At 36.8% G+C, this 19,516-nt stretch overlaps 1 protein-coding gene across 1 annotated transcript; it reads right to left on the bottom strand.

Moving 5' to 3' along the window:
* Positions 1-1,538: 1,538 nt before the first annotated feature.
* Positions 1,539-19,456, bottom strand: LOC128368721 (myosin heavy chain, skeletal muscle, adult-like). Its single transcript, XM_053329583.1, has 64 exons — positions 19,438-19,456; positions 19,141-19,224; positions 18,954-19,016; positions 18,795-18,857; positions 18,636-18,704; positions 18,414-18,497; positions 18,119-18,205; positions 17,409-17,492; positions 17,232-17,300; positions 17,029-17,118; positions 16,810-16,899; positions 16,624-16,713; positions 16,474-16,536; positions 16,322-16,384; positions 15,493-15,561; positions 15,219-15,302; positions 14,991-15,077; positions 14,778-14,861; positions 14,583-14,651; positions 14,386-14,475; positions 14,207-14,296; positions 14,029-14,118; positions 13,823-13,912; positions 13,648-13,728; positions 13,470-13,532; positions 13,160-13,222; positions 12,636-12,704; positions 12,414-12,497; positions 12,119-12,205; positions 11,409-11,492; positions 11,232-11,300; positions 11,029-11,118; positions 10,810-10,899; positions 10,624-10,713; positions 9,479-9,541; positions 9,327-9,389; positions 8,510-8,578; positions 8,236-8,319; positions 8,005-8,091; positions 7,792-7,875; positions 7,597-7,665; positions 7,400-7,489; positions 7,221-7,310; positions 7,043-7,132; positions 6,837-6,926; positions 6,662-6,742; positions 6,484-6,546; positions 6,174-6,236; positions 5,651-5,719; positions 5,332-5,394; positions 5,180-5,242; positions 4,418-4,486; positions 4,144-4,227; positions 3,916-4,002; positions 3,703-3,786; positions 3,508-3,576; positions 3,311-3,400; positions 3,132-3,221; positions 2,954-3,043; positions 2,748-2,837; positions 2,573-2,653; positions 2,395-2,457; positions 2,085-2,147; positions 1,539-1,630 (listed from the first exon to the last, which is right to left on the bottom strand). Exons 1-64 carry the CDS (start codon positions 19,439-19,441, stop codon positions 1,554-1,556), a joined length of 4,944 nt encoding a protein of 1,647 aa, XP_053185558.1. The 5' UTR covers positions 19,442-19,456; the 3' UTR covers positions 1,539-1,553.
* Positions 19,457-19,516: the final 60 nt, after the last annotated feature.

Genomic DNA, 19,516 nt, shown 5'->3' with positions numbered 1-19,516 from the left:
CAAAGTAGGTATTTTACATCTAAATATAAAATGACAACGAAACACACACTTACCTCTTATCTTGCTTTTGGATTCAGTGTTTTCTAGTTGGTTCTTTAGCTCCTCAATTTGCAGGGATAATGTGGAAATTTGAATAGCTGAAACAACAATTGTACTGTTTATGTCAATGTTAGTTAACAGAGAGCAAATCCTTCAGGCTGCACATGAGTAAAACAAAATATAAGCTAGACTTCCACTCTCACGTGGGTGGACAGAGAACAGGTCATAAATTACATTTTATCAGTACTAACACTTTGAGCAAAACGGTAATGCAGGCTCCACTCACCAAGTGAAGTAACACTGTTAGATTTGGACTCCAGCTCCTTCATTTTGTCATCCAGGTCATTCTGCAAATCTGCATATACACATACACATCAGCTGTATACCCCACATACAGAGGAAAATATTAGGACCCATATTTGTGGCTTTGACAGGCAATATGTGCTCAGCAAGGTTTACTGCCCCTGAATGAACTGAATGATCATATATCTATTGATATGTCACTGTTTCAATTCCCAGGGGGGGGGGGGGGGGTTAAAAATGTCCACAATATGAATGAAATAACACTACAACACTACAACTACAAAATACCACAAAGGACTTGAAACAATTCTTAACTCATTCCTTATGAGTTGGCTGTTCAACTTTTATGAGACAGTAAAAAAAAACAAAAAACTATAATGCCTCAGCTTTTCAAACAAATCAATCGTCTGGTGGGGTTGATTCATAAAATGTTGAGCAGTTGAAGCTGGCGCTAGATGTAGGCCCTAAAGCTGGAATCATTTTAAAGAAACCTCGGTACACCACCACTGTCTAGAAGACTTCATGTATTCACAAAGACCATTATATATATACGGCTAAAAGGAAATGTGTTTTATACATCATGTCATCTCTCTGGTGAAAAACACAATCATTTGTTAACTGACAAAGATGTGGAGACTTTTATTTCTCCTTCAAAGTAGACAATAAATCCATTCATTACCCACAACAGAGCTAAAAGAGTGTTCACATTTTAAAGTGAAAAGTAAAAATCTGCAGAGACAACACTCACCTCGTAGTTTCTGCTCATAATTTGAACATTGAGCCTCTGTCTGGTTCAGTTTATTCTGCAGAGCTAGTAGAAAACACAGGTTTATAAAGTAAGGCAATGTTCTGCTTTCATTTCTTGTTGCAGCAACATCAACATGCACAAACTTAACTTACCTTCAATCTCAGCCTGATCACGAGAGTGTTCCTCCTCTTTATCCTTCAGCTGTTCCTTCAGCTCTGGAAAGGTCATTTATACTTCAGTTTAAGAAGTGTGTACAGCTAATACATGAATTCAGTGCTGCCATGATAGAAAAACACACTCACTAGCAATTCTAGAAGAAGTTGTTTGTGCCTCATCAACCTTTACTTTTTCTAGGTTTCTGAGTTTGTTCTGCAGATCAGTGATTGTCAGAACTGACAAACACAGAGCTGCTCTCTACTAAATATGAATATTGTGCTGAAGCCTTAATGACAATATTGTAACTTCACTCACTCAATGCCTCTTTAGAGTCTCCAGCTTTGTTCAGTTCTGCAATCTTCTTGTCAAGTTCAGTCTTTGCCTCTGATAGAAACAGAAACATAATCCAAATCACAACTGAAACTGGAGGGTGAATCATCAGACTGTTTAACTGCAGTCATGTTAACAACATATGCTGATATCTTTCTTCAAGTCCAGAGCATTTTTCAGTCTTTAATCGCAGTGTCTTCTGCAGCTCTGTTGTTGGAGATTCATTCTCACTTGTAATTGTGCCTTTCGTTTATATTGTTTTCTTATGAGGACAAAAACTGTTAAAAAAGGAATCTGGTTCATATATCATGTCATCTCTTTGTATAGTGAAAAATCCAATCATTTGCTAAAACTGACAGACAAAGATGTAGAGACTACAGTTATTTGATTTAAAATAGACAATAAATCCAATAATTTCACACAATAGAGTCAATAGAGTGCTCACAGTTTGTTGGACATTGTTGGCCAGCAGGGACAGTAAGTAAAAATCTGCAGAGACTACACTCACCTTGTAGTTCCTGCTCATAACTTGAACATTGTGCATCCGTCTGGTTCAGTTTATTCTGCAGAGCTAGTAAAAAAACTCAGTTTATAAAGTAAGAGCATTTCTCTGCTTTCATTTCTTGTTGCAGCAACATCAACATGCACAAACTTAACTTAGTTGTTTCTTCAGCTCTGGAAAGGTCATTTATACTTCTTGAACATTGCGCCTCCTTCTGGCTCAATTTATTCTGAGGTTTATAAAGTAAGGCAATGTTCTGCTTTCAAACATAAGCCAACATAATAATAAAACATTTAGTAGGATGTGCAGTACACACCATTATTTGTGCGTTCCAGTATCTTCTTCTCTCTTTGTTGTGTTTGTAGTTGTTGCTCCAGTTCTGGGAGAGAAAGCATCACATTCTCACAACTCTCAAAACCTAGATTTCCTTCACCTTAGACTGATTGTGCTGAATGACAGCAGAGACATAATAGGAAAGTAACAGACTGACAAACCTTTGATTTTGTTCCCATCCACTTTTGGTGGCTTTTTCTCAGCCTTTTTCAGTTGTGCTCTCAATTCTGCAATCTCCATCACTAGCAGACACACAAACACAGCTGTTGTTATTTTGACCTTAAAAGAAACCAACAAAATGACACGAAAACATGATCAAATAAGACATTTTCATACACAAGTTATAATTCTTCGCGTCTGCATCATTGAGCTGACGCTCACTGTCTTGCAGTTGCCTCTTTGTCAACTCCAGTCTCTTCTGAATCTCTGTAAGCAAATTAGAGATCAACAAAATACATCATCAGAGACATAAAACTCTTTGTATATATAATGTTTTTTTTTTCTGGCATATAACAATAAAAATGTCCCATTTTGTTCTCTACCTGCAAGCTTCTCTGTGTTTGTGTTTTTTACGTCTGATATTTGGTCTTCCAGTGGTTTGAGTTTCTTGTGGAGTTCCGTAATCTGAGTCGCTAAATGATAATAAGACACAGCAAGATACTTTTAATATCCAGAAGCAAATGAATAATTCAGTTTTTTCCAACTAAACAAAATACCTACACAGATTAGTAACCCTCAAATCACTTGATTCCAGCAGCGCTGTCTTTTCTTTTATCTGATTCCTGACGTCGTCCAGCTCGTTCTCCAGCTCTTCAAGAAAGACAGAATTGTGCTTTATTTCCTCAAAATGCATGAAAAAGCATATAGAATACATTTAAGGAATATATACTGCTCCCCACCTTTAATTTTCTCCAAGTCTGCTTCTATCTGCTTCTTTTCTTGCTTCTTCAGTCTTGCTATTTCATCTTGCTGAGCCAAGATCTGAAATGCTAACAGAAGAAAGACCGGATTACATTCTGGAAATTCACTGGATACAAGACCAACACACACAATGACACAACTTTTTCATTTTACTGTAATTGTGATGATGACTCACTCAGTTTAGTATTCTCGTTGTTTTCATCTTGAATTCCGTTAATCAAATGATTCAGATGATCTTGGAGTGCTGTATACAAGCGACAACATCAAAACATAATTTCATAAAAGCACATGTACTTTTTTGTAATAGAAGAGTGTTTCTGGTCCTGAGTCCTTAGTCTATACAGTCAAGATATATATTTCTGTCACTCACCTTGAATCTTAAAGTAATCGGACTCATTTGCTGCAACATTTGACAGTTTCTCAATCTGTATTTGTAACTCAATAATCTGTAGAACTGAAAGGAGAGTTAACATTAATAATCATAGTCTTGCATGTATCATCTGCCACCTTAATTATACACATCATTCAGTGATTTTGATTGTGTCAGCAGGTTGTCAATCAATGCTAACACAATGCAACTCACGTCTACGTGGTTGAGCACTTGTTGTCCTCAGCTCCTCTTTCTTTTTTTCCAGCTCCTTATTCTTCTCCTCTATAATTGCTTCAAGCTCTGCAGAACACAGACAAAGGCAATTTTTTAACTCTGTTGATATTCTTTGCTCTTCATACCTCATATCACTGTTATGAAGTTTAAGCTGCAAAGTAGGTATTTTACATCTAAATATAAAATGACAACGAAACACACACTTACCTCTTATCTTGCTTTTGGATTCAGTGTTTTCTAGTTGGTCCTTTAGCTCCTCAATTTGCAGGGATAATGTGGAAATTTGAATAGCTGAAACAACAATTGTACTGTTTATGTCAATGTTAGTTAACAGAGAGCAAATCCTTCAGGCTGCACATGAGTAAAACAAAATATAAGCTAGACTTCCACTCTCACGTGGGTGGACAGAGAACAGGTCATAAATTACATTTTATCAGTACTAACACTTTGAGCAAAACGGTAATGCAGGCCGTCCACTCACCAAGTGAAGTAACACTGTTAGATTTGGACTCCAGCTCCTTCATTTTGTCATCCAGGTCATTCTGCAAATCTGCATATACACATACACATCAGCTGTATACCCCACATACAGAGGAAAATATTAGGACCCATATTTGTGGCTTTGACAGGCAATATGTGCTCAGCAAGGTTTACTGCCCCTGAATGAACTGAATGATCATATATCTATTGATATGTCACTGTTTCAATTCCCAGGGGGGGGGGGGGTTAAAAATGTCCACAATATGAATGAAATAACACTACAACACTACAACTACAAAATACCACAAAGGACTTGAAACAATTCTTAACTCATTCCTTATGAGTTGGCTGTTCAACTTTTATGAGACAGTAAAAAAAAACAAAAAACTATAATGCCTCAGCTTTTCAAACAAATCAATCGTCTGGTGGGGTTGATTCATAAAATGTTGAGCAGTTGAAGCTGGCGCTAGATGTAGGCCCTAAAGCTGGAATCATTTTAAAGAAACCTCGGTACACCACCACTGTCTAGAAGACTTCATGTATTCACAAAGACCATTATATATATACGGCTAAAAGGAAATGTGTTTTATACATCATGTCATCTCTCTGGTGAAAAACACAATCATTTGTTAACTGACAAAGATGTGGAGACTTTTATTTCTCCTTCAAAGTAGACAATAAATCCATTCATTACCCACAACAGAGCTAAAAGAGTGTTCACATTTTAAAGTGAAAAGTAAAAATCTGCAGAGACAACACTCACCTCGTAGTTTCTGCTCATAATTTGAACATTGAGCCTCTGTCTGGTTCAGTTTATTCTGCAGAGCTAGTAGAAAACACAGGTTTATAAAGTAAGGCAATGTTCTGCTTTCATTTCTTGTTGCAGCAACATCAACATGCACAAACTTAACTTACCTTCAATCTCAGCCTGATCACGAGAGTGTTCCTCCTCTTTATCCTTCAGTTGTTCCTTCAGCTCTGGAAAGGTCATTTATACTTCAGTTTAAGAAGTGTGTACAGCTAATACATGAATTCAGTGCTGCCATGATAGAAAAACACACTCACTAGCAATTCTAGAAGAAGTTGTTTGTGCCTCATCAACCTTTACTTTTTCTAGGTTTCTGAGTTTGTTCTGCAGATCAGTGATTGTCAGAACTGACAAACACAGAGCTGCTCTCTACTAAATATGAATATTGTGCTGAAGCCTTAATGACAATATTGTAACTTCACTCACTCAATGCCTCTTTAGAGTCTCCAGCTTTGTTCAGTTCTGCAATCTTCTTGTCAAGTTCAGTCTTTGCCTCTGATAGAAACAGAAACATAATCCAAATCACAACTGAAACTGGAGGGTGAATCATCAGACTGTTTAACTGCAGTCATGTTAACAACATATGCTGATATCTTTCTTCAAGTCCAGAGCATTTTTCAGTCTTTAATCGCAGTGTCTTCTGCAGCTCTGTTGTTGGAGATTCATTCTCACTTGTAATTGTGCCTTTCGTTTATATTGTTTTCTTATGAGGACAAAAACTGTTAAAAAAGGAATCTGGTTCATATATCATGTCATCTCTTTGTATAGTGAAAAATCCAATCATTTGCTAAAACTGACAGACAAAGATGTAGAGACTACAGTTATTTGATTTAAAATAGACAATAAATCCAATAATTTCACACAATAGAGTCAATAGAGTGCTCACAGTTTGTTGGACATTGTTGGCCAGCAGGGACAGTAAGTAAAAATCTGCAGAGACTACACTCACCTTGTAGTTCCTGCTCATAACTTGAACATTGTGCATCCGTCTGGTTCAGTTTATTCTGCAGAGCTAGTAAAAAAACACAGTTTATAAAGTAAGAGCATTTCTCTGCTTTCATTTCTTGTTGCAGCAACATCAACATGCACAAACTTAACTTAGTTGTTTCTTCAGCTCTGGAAAGGTCATTTATACTTCTTGAACATTGCGCCTCCTTCTGGCTCAATTTATTCTGAGGTTTATAAAGTAAGGCAATGTTCTGCTTTCAAACATAAGCCAACATAATAATAAAACATTTAGTAGGATGTGCAGTACACACCATTATTTGTGCGTTCCAGTATCTTCTTCTCTCTTTGTTGTGTTTGTAGTTGTTGCTCCAGTTCTGGGAGAGAAAGCATCACATTCTCACAACTCTCAAAACCTAGATTTCCTTCACCTTAGACTGATTGTGCTGAATGACAGCAGAGACATAATAGGAAAGTAACAGACTGACAAACCTTTGATTTTGTTCCCATCCACTTTTGGTGGCTTTTTCTCAGCCTTTTTCAGTTGTGCTCTCAATTCTGCAATCTCCATCACTAGCAGACACACAAACACAGCTGTTGTTATTTTGACCTTAAAAGAAACCAACAAAATGACACGAAAACATGATCAAATAAGACATTTTCATACACAAGTTATAATTCTTCGCGTCTGCATCATTGAGCTGACGCTCACTGTCTTGCAGTTGCCTCTTTGTCAACTCCAGTCTCTTCTGAATCTCTGTAAGCAAATTAGAGATCAACAAAATACATCATCAGAGACATAAAACTCTTTGTATATATAATGTTTTTTTTTTCTGGCATATAACAATAAAAATGTCCCATTTTGTTCTCTACCTGCAAGCTTCTCTGTGTTTGTGTTTTTTACGTCTGATATTTGGTCTTCCAGTGGTTTGAGTTTCTTGTGGAGTTCCGTAATCTGAGTCGCTAAATGATAATAAGACACAGCAAGATACTTTTAATATCCAGAAGCAAATGAATAATTCAGTTTTTTCCAACTAAACAAAATACCTACACAGATTAGTAACCCTCAAATCACTTGATTCCAGCAGCGCTGTCTTTTCTTTTATCTGATTCCTGACGTCGTCCAGCTCGTTCTCCAGCTCTTCAAGAAAGACAGAATTGTGCTTTATTTCCTCAAAATGCATGAAAAAGCATATAGAATACATTTAAGGAATATATACTGCTCCCCACCTTTAATTTTCTCCAAGTCTGCTTCTATCTGCTTCTTTTCTTGCTTCTTCAGTCTTGCTATTTCATCTTGCTGAGCCAAGATCTGAAATGCTAACAGAAGAAAGACCGGATTACATTCTGGAAATTCACTGGATACAAGACCAACACACACAATGACACAACCTTTTCATTTTACTGTAATTGTGATGATGACTCACTCAGTTTAGTATTCTCGTTGTTTTCATCTTGAATTCCGTTAATCAAATGATTCAGATGATCTTGGAGTGCTGTATACAAGCGGCAACATCAAAACATAATTTCATAAAAGCACATGTACTTTTTTGTAATAGAACAGTGTTTCTGGTCCTGAGTCCTTAGTCTATACAGTCAAGATATATATTTCTGTCACTCACCTTGAATCTTAAAGTAATCGGACTCATTTGCTGCGACATTTGACAGTTTTTCAATCTGCATTTGTAACTCAATAATCTGTAGAACTGAAAGGAGAGTTAACATTAATAATCATAGTCTTGCATGTATCATCTGCCACCTTAATTATACATATCATTCAGTGATTTTGATTGTGTCAGCAGGTTGTCAATCAATGCTAACACAATGCAACTCACGTCTACGTGGTTGAGCACTTGTTGTCCTCAGCTCCTCTTTCTTTTTTTCCAGCTCCTTATTCTTCTCCTCTATAATTGCTTCAAGCTCTGCAGAACACAGACAAAGGCAATTTTTTTTTAACTCTGTTGATATTCTTTGCTCTTCATACCTCATATCACTGTTATGAAGTTTAAGCTGCAAAGTAGGTATTTTACATCTAAATATAAAATGACAACGAAACACACACTTACCTCTTATCTTGCTTTTGGATTCAGTGTTTTCTAGTTGGTTCTTTAGCTCCTCAATTTGCAGGGATAATGTGGAAATTTGAAGAGCTGAAACAACACTTGTACTGTTTATGTCAATGTTAGTTAACAGAGAGCAAATCCTTCAGGCTGCACATGAGTAAAACAAAATATAAGCTAGACTTCCACTCTCACGTGGGTGGACAGAGAACAGGTCATAAATTACATTTTATCAGTACTAACACTTTGAGCAAAACGGTAATGCAGGCCGTCCACTCACCAAGTGAAGTAACACTGTTAGATTTGGACTCCAGCTCCTTCATTTTGTCATCCAGGTCATTCTGCAAATCTGCATATACACATACACATCAGCTGTATACCCCACATACAGAGGAAAATATTAGGACCCATATTTGTGGCTTTGACAGGCAATATGTGCTCAGCAAGGTTTACTGCCCCTGAATGAACTGAATGATCATATATCTATTGATATGTCACTGTTTCAATTCCCAGGGGGGGGGGGGGTTAAAAATGTCCACAATATGAATGAAATAACACTACAACACTACAACTACAAAATACCACAAAGGACTTGAAACAATTCTTAACTCATTCCTTACCAATCTATTTAAGTTAAGCAATTCCTCTAGCTCCCCCTGTTGGCTTGTGGGAAAAACAATCTGTGGCTGTTCAATTTTTATGAGACAGTAAAAAAAAAACAAAACTATAATGCCACAGCTTTTCAAACAAATCAATCGTCTGGTGGGGTTGATTCATAAAATGTTGAGCAGTTGAAGCTGGCGCTAGATGTAGGCCCTAAAGCTGGAATCATTTAAAAAAAAACCTCGGTACACCACCACTGTCTAGAAGACTTCATGTATTCACAAAGACCATTATATACGGCTAAAAGGAAATGTGTTTTATACATCATGTCATCTCTCTGGTGAAAAACACAATCATTTGTTAACTGACAAAGATGTGGAGACTTTTATTTCTCCTTCAAAGTAGACAATAAATCCATTCATTACCCACAACAGAGCTAAAAGAGTGTTCACATTTTAAAGTGAAAAGTAAAAATCTGCAGAGACAACACTCACCTCGTAGTTTCTGCTCATAATTTGAACATTGAGCCTCTGTCTGGTTCAGTTTATTCTGCAGAGCTAGTAGAAAACACAGGTTTATAAAGTAAGGCAATGTTCTGCTTTCATTTCTTGTTGCAGCAACATCAACATGCACAAACTTAACTTACCTTCAATCTCAGCCTGATCACGAGAGTGTTCCTCCTCTTTATCCTTCAGTTGTTCCTTCAGCTCTGGAAAGGTCATTTATACTTCAGTTTAAGAAGTGTGTACAGCTAATACATGAATTCAGTGCTGCCATGATAGAAAAACACACTCACTAGCAATTCTAGAAGAAGTTGTTTGTGCCTCATCAACCTTTACTTTTTCTAGGTTTCTGAGTTTGTTCTGCAGATCAGTGATTGTCAGAACTGACAAACACAGAGCTGCTCTCTACTAAATATGAATATTGTGCTGAAGCCTTAATGACAATATTGTAACTTCACTCACTCAATGCCTCTTTAGAGTCTCCAGCTTTGTTCAGTTCTGCAATCTTCTTGTCAAGTTCAGTCTTTGCCTCTGATAGAAACAGAAACATAATCCAAATCACAACTGAAACTGGAGGGTGAATCATCAGACTGTTTAACTGCAGTCATGTTAACAACATATGCTGATATCTTTCTTCAAGTCCAGAGCATTTTTCAGTCTTTAATTGCAGTGTCTTCTGCAGCTCTGTTGTTGGACATTAATTCTCACTTGTAATTGTGCCTTTCGTTTATATTGTTTTCTTATGAGGACAAAAACTGTTAAAAAAGGAATCTGGTTCATATATCATGTCATCTCTTTGTATAGTGAAAAATCCAATCATTTGCTAAAACTGACAGACAAAGATGTAGAGACTACAGTTATTTGATTTAAAATAGACAATAAATCCAATAATTTCACACAATAGAGTCAATAGAGTGCTCACAGTTTGTTGGACATTGTTGGCCAGCAGGGACAGTAAGTAAAAATCTGCAGAGACTACACTCACCTTGTAGTTCCTGCTCATAACTTGAACATTGTGCATCCGTCTGGTTCAGTTTATTCTGCAGAGCTAGTAAAAAAACACAGTTTATAAAGTAAGAGCATTTCTCTGCTTTCATTTCTTGTACCAGCAACATCAACATGCACAAACTTAACTTACCTTCGATCTCAGCCTGATCACGATCACGTTCCTCCTCTTTATCCTTCAGTTGTTCCTTCAGCTCTGGAAAGGTCATTTATACTTCAGTTTAAGAAGTGTGTACAGCTAATACATGAATTCAGTGCTGCCATGATAGAAAAACACACTCACTAGCAATTCTAGAAGAAGTTGTTTGGGCCTCATCAACCTTTTCTTTTTCTAGGTTTCTGAGTTTGTTCTGCAGATCAGTGATTGTCAGAACTGACAAACACAGAAATTACATGTTAATCATAGAAGAAAAAGACTTCATGTTATTTTTAATGATGCATGTAACTACTGTGTTCACTTTCTACTTACTTAATTCAGCATTTGTCTGATTCTTCTCAGTCAGCTCACTGACATATTTCTGCAGTTCTTTCCTCTTGTCTGTGAGCTCGGTTGTGAGCTCTGAGACAAATTGAAAACACATTTATTAGTTATATGCAACAAATCAGGATGCAAAAACTACATGTTGTATGTTAGTTGTATGGATTGGGATGAATATGGGAATTGTAAAGGATGGATGGAGATACTTACCGGTTACCTGAGCTGCTTGTAACGTATGGCGTTCTGACAGCTGTTTCTGCAAATATTCCACTTGAATCTGCAGCGCCATGATTGTCAGCACTGAAGCACACAACGAGATGTCCAAATATAGTTTATACTGTAATGAGTAATCTTGTATAAGCAGGACAGTGTGTCTGTGAACCTTTATTTGCTCTAATTTATTTGCTACTCACTCAGTTTTGTGTCTTCGTTATCTTTGTCATCAATCTGACTGAGAAGATCATCCAATCTGTTTTGCAACCCTACAAAAAAATGTAGTCCTTGATGAGGATTATATTTTGTCTTTTGTGATTTGATTTGTCAATAATGTCACTCTGAATTTGGTGCATTAGCATTCAAAACAGACTTACCTTTCATATCAGCATCATTGGTCTCATTAGCAGCCTTTTTCTGAAGGTCCCTTATATCATCCTGCAGCTCAATGATTGTTAAAACTGAAACAAACACACATGCAGTGAGTCTGACTGGATTTATTGCTTCAGAAATCTGTTTTAGCAGCCCTCAATATTACAGGCACAATGTGTATTTACTCCTTTTATGACTCCATATTTCCATAATCTACACTAACTGGTGTAAAGTTAACAAGTACTTATGGTGCGTGAAACAGGACTGTTTGCTCAACAACAGCCTGATATTTAATACCCAAAACATCAGTGGATTAAAGAAAGGAGGACAGGGCAACACACTGAAGTGCATTAATACTCAATGCTAACAGCAATGTTAAGTTGAGTTTATACATTTTGGGTAAAAATGGTCATTTTTTGACTTCAGTTTCTGTGATTTAATTCAAATATTTGATGAGATTGTGTTATTTCAGAGATTCTCGTGCACCTTAATGATACCTGCAGTTAAACCTCCTCTATTCCCTGTATACAGCCATGATGTGTGTCAAACTCAGTAAAACAAACAGGAAATTACATTTGAGGATGATAAGGTGTCAACAGAGTTGATATTTGAAGTGCTGACAAATCAGACACCAAGTATTAATTTATATCTTTAACAATGATTTGGACTTAAACAGTGACCACATGATCACAGCGTATCAAATCAATGTGCTTACTTATTCTGGGGTTGGCAAACACTTTCTCTATTTCTGCAGTCTTAAAAATCACTTTGTCTTGCTTCTGCTCCAGTTGCCTCTTCAGCTCTGTGGAGAGACAAAGACAAACAGTGCTAAGAGGGAGAGGCAGAAAAACATCAGTCATTCAGTCTCCTACAGACACTATAAAGTCTAATCTTGGTTAAAATGAGTGAAAACTCTGATAATGTGACACAACTTTCTCAATGCAAAATAAACAGTTAACACAGATACATATGTGCAGAGTCAAAGATGGACTGTTAACACTGTTACTCACCTGTGATACTGTCTAGGTCATCTGTGTTGGAGATCAGAGCCTCTATAGCCTTCAGATCATTCTTCAGGTTTATCAGGTCCAGGACTGACACAGAAGAACAGAGCAAACATCACTACTCAGCTTATAATTCTCAACAGAATTATCAGCTGAAAATAGGAAAGATCTCTACTGAATATAAATATTGTGCTGAAGCCTTAATGACAATATTGTAACTTCACTCACTCAATGCCTCTTTAGAGTCTCCAACTTTGTTCAGTTCTGCAATCTTCTTGTCAAGTTCAGTCTTTGCCTCTGATAGAAACAGAAACATAATCCAAATCACAACTGAAACTGGAGGGTGAATCATCAGACTGTTTAACTGCAGTCATGTTAACAACATATGCTGATATCTTTCTTCAAGTCCAGAGCATTTTTCAGTCTTTAATCTGCAGTGCCTTCTGCAGCTCTGTTGTTGGACATTAATTCTCACTTGTAATTGTGCCTTTCGTTTATATTGTTTTCTTATGAGGACAAAAACAGTTAAAAAAGGAATCTGGTTCATATATCATGTCATCACTTTGTATAGTGAAAAATCCAATCATTTGCTAAAACTGACAGACAAATATGTAGAGACTACAGTTATTTGATTTAAAATAGACAATAAATCCAATAATTTCACACAATAGAGTCAATAGAGTGCTCACAGTTTGTTGGACATTGTTGGCCAGCAGGGACAGTAAGTAAAAATCTGCAGAGACTACACTCACCTTGTAGTTCCTGCTCATAACTTGAACATTGTGCATCCGTCTGGTTCAGTTTATTCTGCAGAGCTAGTAAAAAAACACAGTTTATAAAGTAAGAGCATTTCTCTGCTTTCATTTCTTGTTGCAGCAACATCAACATGCACAAACTTAACTTAGTTGTTTGTTCAGCTCTGGAAATGTCATTTATACTTCTTGAACATTGCGCCTCCTTCTGGCTCAATTTATTCTGAGGTTTATAAAGTAAGGCAATGTTCTGCTTTCAAACATAAGCCAACATAATAATAAAACATTTAGTAGGATGTGCAGTACACACCATTATTTGTGCTTTCCAGTATCTTCTTCTCTCTTTGTTGTGTTTGTAGTTGTTGCTCCAGTTCTGGGAGAGAAAGCATCAAATTCTCACAACTCTCAAAACCTAGATTTCCTTCACCTTAGACTGATTGTGCTGAATGACAGCAGAGACATAATAGGAAAGTAACAGACTGACAAACCTTTGATTTTGTTCCCATCCACTTTTGGTGGCTTTTTCTCAGCCTTTTTCAGTTGTGCTCTCAATTCTGCAATCTCCATCACTAGCAGACACACAAACACAGCTGTTGTTATTTTGACCTTAAAAGAAACCAACAAAATGACACGAAAACATGATCAAATAAGACATTTTCATACACAAGTTATAATTCTTCGTGTCTGCATCATTGAGCTGACGCTCACTGTCTTGCAGTTGCCTCTTTGTCAACTCCAGTCTCTTCTGAATCTCTGTAAGCAAATTAGAGATCAACAAAATACATCATCAGAGACATAAAACTCTTTGTATATGTAATGGGGTTTTTTTCTGGCATATAACAATAAAAATGTCCCATTTTGTTCTCTACCTGCAAGCTTCTCTGTGTTTGTGTTTTTTACGTCTGATATTTGGTCTTCCAGTGGTTTGAGTTTCTTGTGGAGTTCCGTAATCTGAGTCGCTAAATGATAATAAGACACAGCAAGATACTTTTAATATCCAGAAGCAAATGAGTAATTCAGTTTTTTCCAACTAAACAAAATACCTACACAGATTAGTAACCCTCAAATCACTTGATTCCAGCAGCGCTGTCTTTTCTTTTATCTGATTCCTGACGTCGTCCAGCTCGTTCTCCAGCTCTTCAAGAAAGACAGAATTGTGCTTTATTTCCTCAAAATGCATGAAAAAGCATATAGAATACATTTAAGGAATATATACTGCTCCCCACCTTTAATTTTCTCCAAGTCTGCTTCTATCTGCTTCTTTTCTTGCTTCTTCAGTCTTGCTATTTCATCTTGCTGAGCCAAGATCTGAAATGCTAACAGAAGAAAGACCGGATTACATTCTGGAAATTCACTGGTTACAAGACCAACACACACAATGACACAACCTTTTCATTTTATTGTAATTGTGATGATGACTCACTCAGTTTAGTATTCTCGTTGTTTTCATCTTGAATTCCGTTAATCAAATGATTCAGATGATCTTGGAGTGCTGTATACAAGCGGCAACATCAAAACATAATTTCATAAAAGCACATGTACTTTTTTGTAATAGAAGAGTGTTTCTGGTCCTGAGTCCTTAGTCTATACAGTCAAGATATATATTTCTGTCACTCACCTTGAATCTTAAAGTAATCGGACTCATTTGCTGCAACATTTGACAGTTTCTCAATCTGTATTTGTAACTCAATAATCTGTAGAACTGAAAGGAGAGTTAACATTAATAATCATAGTCTTGCATGTATCATCTGCCACCTTAATTATACATATCATTCAGTGATTTTGATTGTGTCAGCAGGTTGTCAATCAATGCTAACACAATGCAACTCACGTCTACGTGGTTGAGCACTTGTTGTCCTCAGCTCCTCTTTCTTTTTTTCCAGCTCCTTATTCTTCTCCTCTATAATTGCTTCAAGCTCTGCAGAACACAGACAAAGGCAATTTTTTAACTCTGTTGATATTCTTTGCTCTTCATACCTCATATCACTGTTATGAAGTTTAAGCTGCAAAGTAGGTATTTTACATCTAAATATAAAATGACAACGAAACACACACTTACCTCTTATCTTGCTTTTGGATTCAGTGTTTTCTAGTTGGTTCTTTAGCTCCTCAATTTGCAGGGATAATGTGGAAATTTGAAGAGCTGAAACAACAATTGTACTGTTTATGTCAATGTTAGTTAACAGAGAGCAAATCCTTCAGGCTGCACATGAGTAAAACAAAATATAAGCTAGACTTCCACTCTCACGTGGGTGGACAGAGAACAGGTCATAAATTACATTTTATCAGTACTAACACTTTGAGCAAAACAGTAATGCAGGCCGTCCACTCACCAAGTGAAGTAACACTGTTAGATTTGGACTCCAGCTCCTTCATTTTTTCATCCAGGTCATTCTGCAAATCTGCATATACACATACACATCAGCTGTATACCCCACATACAGAGGAAAATATTAGGACCCATATTTGTGGCTTTGACAGGCAATATGTGCTCAGCAAGGTTTACTGCCCCTGAATGAACTGAATGATCATATATCTATTGATATGTCACTGTTTCAATTCCCAGGGGGGGGGGGGGGGGGGGGGTTAAAAATGTCCACAATATGAATGAAATAACACTACAACACTACAACTACAAAATACCACAAAGGACTTGAAACAATTCTTAACTCATTCCTTACCAATCTATTTAAGTTAAGCAATTCCTCTAGCTCCCCCTGTTGGCTTGTGGGAAAAACAATCTGTGGCTGTTCAATTTTTATGAGACAGTAAAAAAAAACAAAAAACTATAATGCCTCAGCTTTTCAAACAAATCAATCGTCTGGTGGGGTTGATTCATAAAATGTTGAGCAGTTGAAGCTGGCGCTAGATGTAGGGCCTAAAGCTGGAATCATTTTAAAGAAACCTCGGTACACCACCACTGTCTAGAAGATTTCATGTATTCACAAAGACCATTATATATATACGGCTAAAAGGAAATGTGTTTTATACATCATGTCATCTCTCTGGTGAAAAACACAATCATTTGTTAACTGACAAAGATGTGGAGACTTTTATTTCTCCTTCAAAGTAGACAATAAATCCATTCATTACCCACAACAGAGCTAAAAGAGTGTTCACATTTTAAAGTGAAAAGTAAAAATCTGCAGAGACAACACTCACCTCGTAGTTTCTGCTCATAATTTGAACATTGAGCCTCTGTCTGGTTCAGTTTATTCTGCAGAGCTAGTAGAAAACACAGGTTTATAAAGTAAGGCAATGTTCTGCTTTCATTTCTTGTTGCAGCAACATCAACATGCACAAACTTAACTTACCTTCGATCTCAGCCTGATCACGATCACGTTCCTCCTCTTTATCCTTCAGTTGTTCCTTCAGCTCTGGAAAGGTCATTTATACTTCAGTTTAAGAAGTGTGTACAGCTAATACATGAATTCAGTGCTGCCATGATAGAAAAACACACTCACTAGCAATTCTAGAAGAAGTTGTTTGGGCCTCATCAACCTTTACTTTTTCTAGGTTTCTGAGTTTGTTCTGCAGATCAGTGATTTTCAGAACTGACAAACACAGAAATTACATGTTAATCATAGAAGAAAAAGACTTCATGTTATTTTTAATGATGCATGTAACTACTGTGTTCACTTTCTACTTACTTAATTCAGCATTTGTCTGATTCTTCTCAGTCAGCTCACTGACATATTTCTGCAGTTCTTTCCTCTTGTCTGTGAGCTCGGTTGTGAGCTCTGAGACAAATTGAAAACACATTTATTAGTTATATGCAACAAATCAGGATGCAAAAACTACATGTTGTATGTTAGTTGTATGGATTGGGATGAATATGGGAATTGTAAAGGATGGATGGAGATACTTACCGGTTACCTGAGCTGCTTGTAACCTATGGCGTTCTGACAGCTGTTTCTGCAAATATTCCACTTGAATCTGCAGCGCCATGATTGTCAGCACTGAAGCACACAACGAGATGTCCAAATATAGTTTATACTGTAATGAGTAATCTTGTATAAGCAGGACAGTGTGTCTGTGAACCTTTATTTGCTCTAATTTATTTGCTACTCACTCAGTTTTGTGTTTTCGTTATCTTTGTCATCAATCTGACTGAGAAGATCATCCAATCTGTTTTGCAACCCTACAAAAAAATGTAGTCCTTGATGAGGATTATATTTTGTCTTTTGTGATTTGATTTGTCAATAATGTCACTCTGAATTTGGTGCATTAGCATTCAAAACAGACTTACCTTTCATATCAGCATCATTGGTCTCATTAGCAGCCTTTTTCTGAAGGTCCCTTATATCATCCTGCAGCTCAATGATTGTTAAAACTGAAACAAACACACATGCAGTGAGTCTGACTGGATTTATTGCTTCAGAAATCTGTTTTAGCAGCCCTCAATATTACAGGCACAATGTGTATTTACTCCTTTTATGACTCCATATTTCCATAATCTACACTAACTGGTGTAAAGTTAACAAGTACTTATGGTGCGTGAAACAGGACTGTTTGCTCAACAACAGCCTGATATTTAATACCCAAAACATCAGTGGATTAAAGAAAGGAGGACAGGGCAACACACTGAAGTGCATTAATACTCAATGCTAACAGCAATGTTAAGTTGAGTTTATACATTTTGGGTAAAAATGGTCATTTTTTGACTTCAGTTTCTGTGATTTAATTCAAATATTTGATGAGATTGTGTTATTTCAGAGATTCTCGTGCACCTTAATGATACCTGCAGTTAAACCTCCTCTATTCCCTGTATACAGCCATGATGTGTGTCAAACTCAGTAAAACAAACAGGAAATTACATTTGAGGATGATAAGGTGTCAACAGAGTTGATATTTGAAGTGCTGACAAATCAGACACCAAGTATTAATTTATATCTTTAACAATGATTTGGACTTAAACAGTGACCACATGATCACAGCGTATCAAATCAATGTGCTTACTTATTCTGGGGTTGGCAAACACTTTCTCTATTTCTGCAGTCTTAAAAATCACTTTGTCTTGCTTCTGCTCCAGTTGCCTCTTCAGCTCTGTGGAGAGACAAAGACAAACAGTGCTAAGAGGGAGAGGCAGAAAAACATCAGTCATTCAGTCTCCTACAGACACTATAAAGTCTAATCTTGGTTAAAATGAGTGAAAACTCTGATAATGTGACACAACTTTCTCAATGCAAAATAAACAGTTAACACAGATACATATGTGCAGAGTCAAAGATGGACTGTTAACACTGTTACTCACCTGTGATACTGTCTAGGTCATCTGTGTTGGAGATCAGAGCCTCTATAGCCTTCAGATCATTCTTCAGGTTTATCAGGTCCAGGACTGACACAGAAGAACAGAGCAAACATCACTACTCAGCTTATAATTCTCAACAGAATTATCAGCTGAAAATAGGAGAGATCTCTACTGAATATAAATATTGTGCTGAAGCCTTAATGACAATATTGTAACTTCACTCACTCAATGCCTCTTTAGAGTCGCCAGCTTTGTTCAGTTCTGCAATCTTCTTGTCAAGTTCAGTCTTTGCCTCTGATAGAAACAGAAACATAATCCAAATCACAACTGAAACTGGAGGGTGAATCATCAGACTGTTTAACTGCAGTCATGTTAACAACATACGCTGATATCTTTCTTCAAGTCCAGAGCATTTTTCAGTCTTTAATCGCAGTGTCTTCTGCAGCTCTGTTGTTTGGAAAGAGAAAGACTGGACATTCATTCTCACTTGTAATTGTGCCTTTTGTTACATATTGTTTTCTTATGAGGACAAAACCCACTCACCGTCTATTTCAGCCAGAGCATTGGAGTATTCCCTTTCTTTTGCTTGAAGCAAAGTCTCCAGGGCTGATTTATAACAGTGAAATATTCAAAAATGTAATCTTTCCAAATAATTATGGCAGCTATTTTTGGCAATTATCATATGCTTTTGGCAGGACTGTAATAATGGTAGCAATAAAGGGTGACTCACTGGTTTCTTGACCTGTTGATGTTGTCTGCTGCTCAGGATCACGTAGCTCTCTCACCTCTTTCATTAAGATGATAATCTTCATGACTGCTCCAAGTAAGAAAAAAAAGAAGCCCAAATTAATTTTTAGAGGTTAGAAATTTAAACCGTATACATGTATTTTCATTTTGCTTTTGGTAGTTTTGGTGTCACATTTGGTGATTTCAGAATTATCAGTAAGTGCAGATTTCTTTTCCAAAGTGAAAATATAACAATATCACATTATATTTGTTGTAATGTATAACTGCTGTTCATACTCACTCATTTGTGCCTGGGCAAAGTCTGTCTCCTCCAGCTGTACCTGTAGGTTTCTCAGCCGTTTATTCTTCTCATCCAAAAA

This window comes from Scomber japonicus, chromosome 12, assembly GCF_027409825.1.
Source record: "Scomber japonicus isolate fScoJap1 chromosome 12, fScoJap1.pri, whole genome shotgun sequence".
NCBI lineage: Eukaryota > Metazoa > Chordata > Actinopteri > Scombriformes > Scombridae > Scomber > Scomber japonicus.
Note: the sequence above shows the minus strand (reverse complement) of the source record. Positions and strands in the feature narration are given on the sequence as shown.

Bases quoted from the DNA above. Each gene is read 5' to 3' on its own strand.
- LOC128368721 (XM_053329583.1), bottom strand. The intron at 18,498-18,635 runs GTGAGTGAAGTT...CTTCTGTGTCAG, and splicing joins CGACTCTAAAGAGGCATTGA to TCCTGGACCTGATAAACCTG. The intron at 13,533-13,647 runs GTTTGTCAGTCT...TTTCTCTCCCAG, and splicing joins GGATGGGAACAAAATCAAAG to AACTGGAGCAACAACTACAA.